Source organism: Mytilus edulis, chromosome 7 (genome assembly GCF_963676685.1).
Source record: "Mytilus edulis chromosome 7, xbMytEdul2.2, whole genome shotgun sequence".
In the NCBI taxonomy this organism is placed as follows: domain Eukaryota; kingdom Metazoa; phylum Mollusca; class Bivalvia; order Mytilida; family Mytilidae; genus Mytilus; species Mytilus edulis.
Genome location: NC_092350.1, coordinates 45,103,070 through 45,113,446, shown reverse-complemented (window position 1 = coordinate 45,113,446; position 10,377 = coordinate 45,103,070). Strand labels below are relative to the sequence as shown.

Genomic DNA, 10,377 nt, shown 5'->3' with positions numbered 1-10,377 from the left:
ATGGCAAGTAACTGGAGTGTGTGTGGGGTCTGTGAATATCGACACATTACCAAACCATCAGTTGTTTGGTGTTCAGAGTGTGACGAAGGGCTTTGTGAAGAATGTAAAGACCATCATAGTATTTCAAAAGGATCTAGAAGTCATGACACTGTAACTATAACCGAGCACCAGAAACTTCCAAACGAACTTTTACAATTGGCACGTTCTTGTGATAAGTACAATGAGAAATATGTGCTATTCTGTAAAAAGCATGATTGTCCTTGCTGCAAGAAATGTGTAGTTGAATCACACATGGAATGTAAAGAATTGACCGATATCGATGATGTAACGCGAAACATCAAATCTTCAAATGCTTTTGCAGATATCGAACAGACCTTGTCAGAAATTGCAGAGAATATTATAAGACTTCGAATCCACCGGGATGATAATTTGGCGTCAATCGGAAAAAAGAGTAAAAAAATTGAAGGAGAGGTTCTAGAAACTCGTGCTAGGATTAATCTTTATCTAGATAAACTTCAGGATACTGTATTGAAAGAACTAACTGAAAACGAGAGAAAAAGAAGAAAGTAACAAAATTAGACGACTACTGAAGTCATTAATAGACAAGGAAAAAGAACAGAACACCAAACAAAACAAATATTGGCAATATAAAGCAGTATGCATCAGAGCTGCAAACTTTCCTCGCTTTGAAACACATGGAAAAAGATGTCGTAGCAGCAGAAAAGTACATTAAATCTATGGTCAAAAGTGATGGTGGAAGTCAAATTCGCTTTTCGTGCAAGATTGGTCCCTCTTGCAAGGTTTGCTATCTGCCATCCAGAAATTTGGAGATATCGTGGTGACAGCAGCTCCATGTGAAATACCAATCCTGAGACAGAAGGATAAACAAGCACAGATGATGATAGCTGTAACACCTATGACTATCGATAGCCTAACGCCTACATTACAAAAGACACTGAATACACAGCTGTCATTTGTAACTGGATGTACGCTTCTCCCTGATTGTAGGGTGATTCTTTCATGTCATACAAAGAAAATGATTATAGTCTTTAAGCCAGATGGGTCACCAGATTTTGAAATCGGAGACTTCGGTCAAGTATTCGATGTTACATGCATAGGCGAAAATTCAGTTGCGGTGACATCTGGTTATTATAAGGCCTCTCTTCAAGTTAATTTATTTGACTTAAAAACAAGGAAAATAGAGAAAACATTAAACGTGAATTCAGTAAACTCTGGAATAGCATACAGTGAAGATAAATTGGTTTATTGTTCTGGAAAGGATGGTATACAAATGATCAACCTCAATGATGAATCCATTGTTAATGTTACTAAAATCGAAGTAAGTAGCTTTTCGTACATTGCAACATTCAGAGACAACTTTTTTTTTATACAAACTGGGATACCAATAGTGTTACGTGCATTGACTTTAAAGGGACCAAACGATGGACATTCAGAAATAAAGGTGTTATCAGAAACCCTTTGGGAATATCTGTAGATGGAGATGGGAATGTGTATGTGGTAGGATGTAATACGAACAATGTAGTTGTTATCTCCCCTAATGGCCAACATTATAGACAGCTTTTAAATATTGGTAATGGACTAAAGAGACCAGCAAGTAAGATGTTAGTTGCAAATAGAGAGACAAAAGCGTTCGTGTTTAATCTTCAATAATTTAAGAACTATTGTGACAGTAATGTTAAAGTAATATGAAACGAGTGACAAATAATGTTTACCCAATACTTGAACCAATGCATGTATGTATATTCTAAACTTAGTCTTCTGTGCACGATTTTATAATTTTTTCGCATCCATATCGTACAATCGTAATTTTCTCTCTCTCTGTTATGATGAGAAAATATGGCAGCTAATTAATTGTCGTGTTTTGGAGCCGTAGTTTACCGATTATCACCTTATAATACACTCAACAAAGAAGCATGGATATTGAGCACGATTATGACATGTACAATAAGATAAAAGTTTATTGCAATGACAAATCTCTGCGTATTGCGATCACTGGATTTTTACGAGAAAGGTCACGCTGAGTTCACTTCGCATAAGGAAAACATATCGGCGAATTGTTCACTGGAAGCAAACAATCAAAAAAAGTAAATTTACGTCAAAATTTGGACATATTATAGAATTTTCTTGAGAAAAAAGTATATGTACAAATTTTTTATAATAAAAAACTTGCCAATTAGTTATGCATAATTATTTTTTTTTAATTTGAAGTTTCATATGACTTTAAAATCAGTGTTTCTTGGTAGTTAGTAAACATATCAAAATAGAAAAAGAGAATTCATTTCTTATGACTATCTTAACATATATTGTAATGTTTCAATTCTGTATATATAGATACATTTTATATAAATTCTAAATAATTTGAATATGGTATAATATACAGTTTTGCAAATTGTGAAAGCGGTCCGGTGATCTATAGTCCATTTGTCTTTGGTGGATATTAATTTGTCTCATTATACATGTTATATAATTAGCAATTATACCACTTTCCATTATTTTTATACGAGGCATTTGCTAATAGTACCCTGCTGATCAAACTTGATCATGCAATGTCTATATTTAACTTGAACTTTTGTCTTTTTATAATATTGAACTGAGATATTTATTTTCCAGCCGACAAACTTGGCTATAGAAAACTGAATGACCAAGGAATATATCGATATTAATTTGACAACAATAAAAATATTCGAATTACAGTCAGTATTGACTGTTTATCTCTGTTTACTCTATATTCAGTTATAAAAGACTACATGAACGATTTTGAAACAGTTAGAACGAACAATTAAAAACAATTATGAAAGTTAGTAACCATCGACAACCCTGAATTTCAGTCCCGACCCGTGCAGGTACATAAAGAATTTGGTTTAGTTATAAATGTTTGTGAGCGCTCATCATTTCCTTTACATGACGGTGGTGTAATGGAAAAAAGGACAATCTGTAAAAATCCGTTTGGAATGAGTTGACTCATCAGATTTACTTCACCAGTACTTCATACATAGTAATGCATGGGTTATTAATCTAATGATCAAGATTACGTGTGAGGATTGAAATCTCAACAAAAATAGTTATACAAACTCATCAAAGATATCAGGATTATAATAAAGTATGACAGACACATGTTTTGTCCGCATGCAACTCAACAGTGGCATTTGAATTAAAATGTACTTAGTAAAATATATTCTAATTACCGGTATAAAAACTTTAATATAAAAAAAAATTTTACAATTGTTTTTCTTGGGTAGTTCGGTACTAACTAGTTTTACATGACTTTTTAAATATTTTTCAGGTATTTAAAATTGCTTTTGGAAAGTTATACATTTGACATTCTCTTTACAAATGTTGTTTGATGACTGTAACCATCTTTAAATGAACACAACTTAAACTAAAAATAGAAACATTTACCAGAAAAATATGTAATTTATAGGGCCTTTCAAAGTTGCTATACAGTATGGGTTGTGTTCCCTGTTGAAGGATGTATGATAGCGCTAGTCTAAAATCGACACCACTTGGACTCAGTCAAATAGTTGTCATATTGGCAATTCTTCTACATCACCTTATTTCTGCAATTGTCTATAATGAAGATGTGCAATTTGCTGGCACAGAAGATCCCTTAAAATATATACAGATATAAATATCAAGTTACAAAAGTAACCATAGTTTTGTATTACAGGAATTATTCAAGACTTCTGTCAAACCAATTCTGAAGAGAGCAAAAGGAGTAAGCTTGATAAGGTCTCAAATATGGGCCCCTCTAGCTAAAATTCTAAATACATTTCTCTCCAACCCAACTCTTTGAATATAAGCCTGCATGATTTTTTTATCTTTTTTTCTAAAATCAAGGTTTCTACAAATGTATTGTTTATTATTCTTTTATTCAAGACCATATATTTTACATACACAGTTTGATAAAAATAATGACTTTTCCTATAAATATATATTGTTAATTTTCATTCATTTCTACCAATTCATTTCCTTAGTCAATAATGACAATTTAAGAATCACAAAAACAAGTACATATCTTTATCTTTATTATTCTATCATGTTCTTTGTACTACATGTATATATTATCTATTGAAGAAGACAGTGTTTTTCTTAATTCTAGTGCCAAAATTATCATATTTATAAACCACAATTGAATCTTATTCTTGATCTTGAAATCACTTTTGAACACATAAAATAAAAGCATCAAACAGTACAACCATGTTATACATTTTTTCTCTCTTCACGTTTAGATATAAATTAACTAACGAGTGATATGATTTCTTTATAAAAAAAAGCAGATTTTTATGCACCGTTAAATATATAAATTTATGTGCTAATTTTAATTCTTTAAGACATCTAAAATCTGTAAGCCTTTATCACAAATCTTGAGAAGCAATTATTGATGTATAAATCTTAAGTTAACTACTCAATAATTATAGACATTCACCTGTCAATTAAGCATGTATATCATTTGAATTTATAACTGAAGTCATATATATGTGAATATATCCTAAAGTTGTAAAATGAAAACATCCAATGAATGATGATGAGTACTTTTTAAGATAAATGTTTTGAAGAAGAATACATTTTTGGATAATTATTGGCGTCTAACTGTTTGCATGTTAAGTTCAGTATAGTTGATAAAAAATCGGTGGATGTTTTGTTGTCTGTCTGACTGCTGGTAGGTAATGAAAAGGAGTAGGTTCAGTAAGACCCCTTTTTGGCCCCTAAATATAGCAGTTTTAGAAAATTGTGAAAATATAATCTTTAAGCTACATTTTGGAAAGTAAAACGCTTCTGCTACATAAATATGAGCTGTTTTTGACAATACAATGCACAGATATCGCGTTTTAGCATCATTAAGTCATGCTTAATTACTGAAATCTTCAAAAATTTAGCATTTTGGTTAATTTTTAGACGGTTTCCGTCTAAAATGAAAGTGGCCGCATTCGTGTTCATTCATAATATTGAAATGTTAGTTGTATTTGATGATAATACAAAACATATATAAAGGTTGAGGATGAACACTGATCCGGCCACTTTCATTTTTGACAAAAACCATCTGAAAAGTGAGTTTTTTTTACATATTTGATAGCTTTTTATAATTAAGCTTGAATCAGAGCGGGTTTTTTTTATGACTAAATCAGTTAAAATCTTTCACATAAACTAATCGAATCAATTGAAATAGACACTTAAGTGTTTAAAAAGTGTCCAAAAACTTTCGTTAGATGAACCTGAAATTTGAGGCCAAAATCGGTCCTTACCGGACCTACTCCTTTTAGTCGAAAAGTAAAACAAGTTAAATTACAGACATGAGCATATCATTAAAGTCGTACATGGTTTTAGATGCCACCAATTTGTAATATGAATGTTTCTTTTGATGATCAGTACTATCAAGCAGTTTTGTTATGTGCCCAAACAAGAAACACGATTTTATAAGTCTGATAATAGGAACCTTACGACAACAGCAAGTAATGCCAATATCTCAGAAATACATGTAAACGAATTTATTTACATTAAAATATTCGTAATTATGTATTCAATTAATGTAATGCCAATGAAAAGCATAAACTTAGAACAAACACATAACCCAAGAAAATAAATATTAACGAATCTACACATCAACAAACCAAAAGTACTAAGACTTTACTCTGAACCACACATTATTAAAGATACAATTAGAGCGTAACAACCACACAAGACGTAAGAGAATCTTTAACTGTTTCTTTGTCAATATTTTACAAATATTAAAGTTGTGATACTAATTCTTGAACAAATCTTATTTGTAATTACTGTCCCCTTACTTAAAGGAAAAGGCATGCTGTTTCTGGCAGTGCTTTTTTCTAAGCATATGTTTATCCATGAGAATATAATGTACTGTTAAGAAACTGCAACATCAATCTTCTCATCCATTTAACACATGCAAAGTTGCAAATATTTCTTATTATATATTTATATAAACACTATTATAACTTTCTCAAAAGCTTATTTGAACACAAATGGTATCGTTTTTTTGAAATCCAGTTCTTTTTCCACAGATGTCAATTTTCAAACATTCTGAGAAGTTAAATCTACAATGTTATAGCTCACAACAATATCACAGAAGTATAATTTGTCCTGTCTAAAACATATCATGATTATTATGTAGCTTTCATAAGTCTTGGCAGACTTTTGAATATCTTCACTGCCCATCCCATTAAAAAGTTCCAAAGTGACCTGGCCATAGTGAATCTGTTTAACAACAGTCTCCAAAGAATAATTATACCAAACACATTGATACATAGGTTGATTATCTGGAGTCTGAAAAAGAAAAGGAATAGTTCCCTAATTATTATTTTTAAATAGAGTCACTTTTTCTTTTACAGGCCTTTGAAAATTTAGAGCTTAACATATTGTCCATTTTTAAGGTTTGTGTGTTGCCCTTTATATATCTTTTGGTTATGAACACTACTTTGTACTAGACAGACAGATTGAATCAGATTGTCAATGGGATAGTCCATATAGTTAAAAATGAGAGACATACATGTACATGTACTTTTTGAAGATATTCTTCTGACTCCAGCAAATCATGTATTTGCCCTTACTCTTAAATGGGATTTTCCTTTTGGTAAGTAGCAAATACAAATTTTCAATTTTTTATCCAAAAAGTCCCCTAATTTAAATAAGAATACAACTAAAAGGGTTTTGAATAGTTTTGACAACTAACTGATGTACTGTTTAAACTATAAAAGTCAATGAAAAACTAGTATTAAAAACTGTTGGAGGGTTTTCCTTGCTCTAGGTAAATAGTTATCAAAGGTACCAGGATTATAATTTAGTTCGCCAGACACGCGCTTTGGCTACACAAGACTAATCAGTGACGGTCATATCAAAATAATTATAAAGCCAAACAAGTAAACAGTTGAAGAGCATTGAGGATCCAAAATTCCCCAAAAGTTTCGCCAAATACAACTAAGGTAATCTATTCCTTGGATAAGGAACTCTGACGATTCTTCTTTCAGTACAAATTGGTTTGTTCCTAAACAGTAGCGCCCTATATACTTAGACCAGTCTATCAATTTAGGATTAAGAATGTCTAAAAGTAATACAAAAGTACAAATAACCAAGACAAATAGATGGGATTATAACTCTTGCTTTATTGTCAAAATTGTGTTCAGCGAAAATATATTACAGGTTAATAAAGTGAAGTTGTACAATATTTTGTATTACCCCTTAAATTTAAAAATAACCCCCCATACAATGTTTAAGTAATGTTGCTGCTCATTTCAATTTTTAAAGATAAGTATTTACAATAAAATACATATGAGTTGTATAAAAATGACAATCCTGCACCAAACTGACCAGACTATATTATCCTATATATTATTTTTATACATTAAAATTCGTTCACCTTCCAAACAATAAAAGTAACAGATCTTAAAATTTGTCATCCATAAAAATTTCCAAAGTCAAACCCCTCTTCATAAAAAAAGGAAACATTTTTGGAAAGAAGAATGTACCTTTTGGTCTTCAGTTGTCATTTTGTTCAGCAACATATACAAATTACCCTTCATTAGAGGTAAACAAATCTAAACCGCGACTGATCTACGTAGTCTGTCTTGTATCTTCACAAATCTGTAATTTAAGAAATTATGCAAAGACTTTTTTACAATTTGTAACACCATTATATATGGAACAAATCAAAGAGAGATCTATAGACCAAACCTCCATACATAAATGAACCATTGAAAATTAAAGCTGAACATTGTTTTGACCAAAAACCTGCCAAAATGGAAATCATGTGTCATGTTGAAATACACACTCTCTCTTTAAAATTACAGGTATAATCCCAAAATATATTGAATCCATGTATAATACAAAAAAATCATTTTGCTGCACAGGCAGGTTTAAATTGTGAATGCTTACATCTCTGCTACTGCAAAAAGGCAATGATTTCAATTTCATTAGTTCATGTTGTTGTTATCATGCATTAAAACCATCAAAACACTTTCTCTTTAAAAGAGAGAATAAAGATAAAAAAGGGATATTCAAACCCGTAGGTCGAAAATAAACTGACAAAGTCATGGCAAAATACAGGAAAATGACGAACAGACATAAAAAAAACACAAGATAAAACACAACATAGCAAACTAATGACTGAGCAACACTAACCCCATCAAAACCTTAGGGTAATTTTAGACAGAAGAGTAAGCATAATCTGCTCTATATGTGGTAGATGTTCAGTTGGTTATGTTAGTTCAAATCCAGTATTGAGTCACCTAAAAAGGTATTTACATCATTTTTTTCTGGAGATGACTACAAATGATTAACTAGTGTCTATTCCATTTGTCTTTCACAAATACAAATACAAATACAAATATTTTATTAGCACAAACTCATCAACAATAAATGGTTAAGGCTCATGGTATATGAATTACATATAGTTGGTCAAACATAATAAGTATTGCAAATAATGACTATATTAATATGTAATATTATAATTATAAACAATGATTATGAATTAGACATATTGACAATTTTATAGAGTTTCACATGTTTCAGTAAATACATTATTTTGAACTAATCATGTATTTGAATAGAACTGAAAATGAAAATGGGAAATGTGCAAAGAAACAACAGGCAAACATAAAACAGCTCAAGGACAATGCAGTGAGAAAATTATACATCTAGAGAGAGGCTTAGCCGGGCTCCTAAACGATAATTTCTCATGGTAAATCCTACAAAATGTATATGAATGAAATCATTGATATTTATATCCAGGATATAAACAGGTAAAATGTGGTCAAACAACATTAAATACTATCTGATGGTAAATCCTTAATAGTTATCCCACGAGGACGCGGTGTGTCAGTGTAAAATCACCCAGATGGCCGGAGGCCGGAGGGTGATCTAACACTGACACACCAAGTCCGAGTGGGATAACTATTTTACATCCCAGCTGTTTTAGATTAGACGAAAAACCATATACAAGTCATAAAATCTCGTTTAGAACGCCACACAAACATTATAATATACTTTATATATTACTATATGATTTATACCCTTTATGACCCCCGAACACGATAAGTAGATATCAAACAATTAGCATATTAATCTATTGTAATAAAAATTCATAATATCTCATAAAATTTGTAGATTTAGCTAAAAAGGTCCTTATATTTGTATAAAATAACATTTGTTTATAGTGGAAAGTTGTTTTAACGTTAAATAAGCTACAATTAAAAATTGCTTTCTAGTCCCTTTCTGTGATTACCTGTAGAGAACTTTGGTTCATTTCCCAATCTTTTTTTATCATTAAGTTCATTTCCCAATCTTTTTTTATCTTTATTCAATTCTTCAACATATATATACAACAGATATATTACATATTACACAAAATTATCACAAAGCAATGTTTTAAGTATAATCACATATATATAATCAGCACAATAATTAGAAATTAAATGTTATGACACCTTCGGTTTCTTGTACCAGAATATTATTTTTTAAAAAGTGTTTCTCAAAAACATTTCTCATACATTTTGCATCACACAAATATTCATACAGGTAAGTTATATAATGTTTTACAGTGTATTTAAATAGTCTAATAAGATCAACATTACTGTTTAAATTTTTAAGTAAATTCCTTCTTCTGAAGATACAATATCTCGCTACAGATAACATGAAATTGACAAAACTTACATTTACGCCTTTGATAGATCCAAATAAACCAAACATAAATACCTCTTCATACACTAAATTATCAATTTTGTCAGAATCAACATTATCAAATAAAACTGACAACTTCTGTTGCATAAACAGATGAAATTCTACTAATTCAGAACATAATAGAAATAAATGAGTGATATTTTCTACTTCCTTTTCACATACATCACATACATTGTAATTTATAAGTTTCATAGTCATAAGTTTAGAATTTGTGAAAATACAATAATGTGCTATTTTGAAATCTAGATCCATTAAAATAGATGGTTTCCAATGGAAATTAACGTTTTTCCATACTTTACAAAGATCATTCTCTTCAATCTCAAAAACTTCTGTCCACTTTTTATAGCAAATAGGATGCTGACATAGTTTACTAGTAAGTAACAAATACAGTTCTTTTGTCGAACACATAGAAAACTCTGACAATTTATCTTTGAAAATGACATTAATATTTATAGAGCGAGAAACATTTCTCCTATGAATATTTTTATGAATAATTTCTGTCCATTCTTTAGGCAATACAACTTTTAAAGTATTATATCTTTTTACAATACTGTTAATATCACAATGATTAGTTACATTTTGTATCATCTCAACTATAGCCATTTCTGGTAAAAACCCCTCTATAACTTCATAACATATATCTTTTACTTGAACAATTCCAGCATTTAT

The 10,377-nt window shown here is 30.5% G+C and overlaps 2 protein-coding genes across 2 annotated transcripts in view; one reads left to right on the top strand and one right to left on the bottom strand.

Annotated features, from left to right (window-relative positions):
• On the top strand, nt 1-570 carry LOC139483148 (uncharacterized). The gene has a single exon (XM_071267183.1). It carries the CDS (start codon nt 1-3, stop codon nt 568-570), a length of 570 nt encoding a protein of 189 aa, XP_071123284.1.
• A 5,164-nt stretch (nt 571-5,734) lies between these two features.
• Nucleotides 5,735-10,377, bottom strand: part of LOC139481585 (fatty acyl-CoA reductase 1-like) — a 40,521-nt gene continuing 35,878 nt past the window's right edge. Inside the window, exon 14 of the mRNA XM_071265006.1 lies at nt 5,735-6,300. Within this exon, the coding sequence (XP_071121107.1) occupies nt 6,141-6,300 (160 nt within the window). The 3' untranslated portion in view covers nt 5,735-6,140. The remainder of the gene's footprint in view (nt 6,301-10,377) is intronic.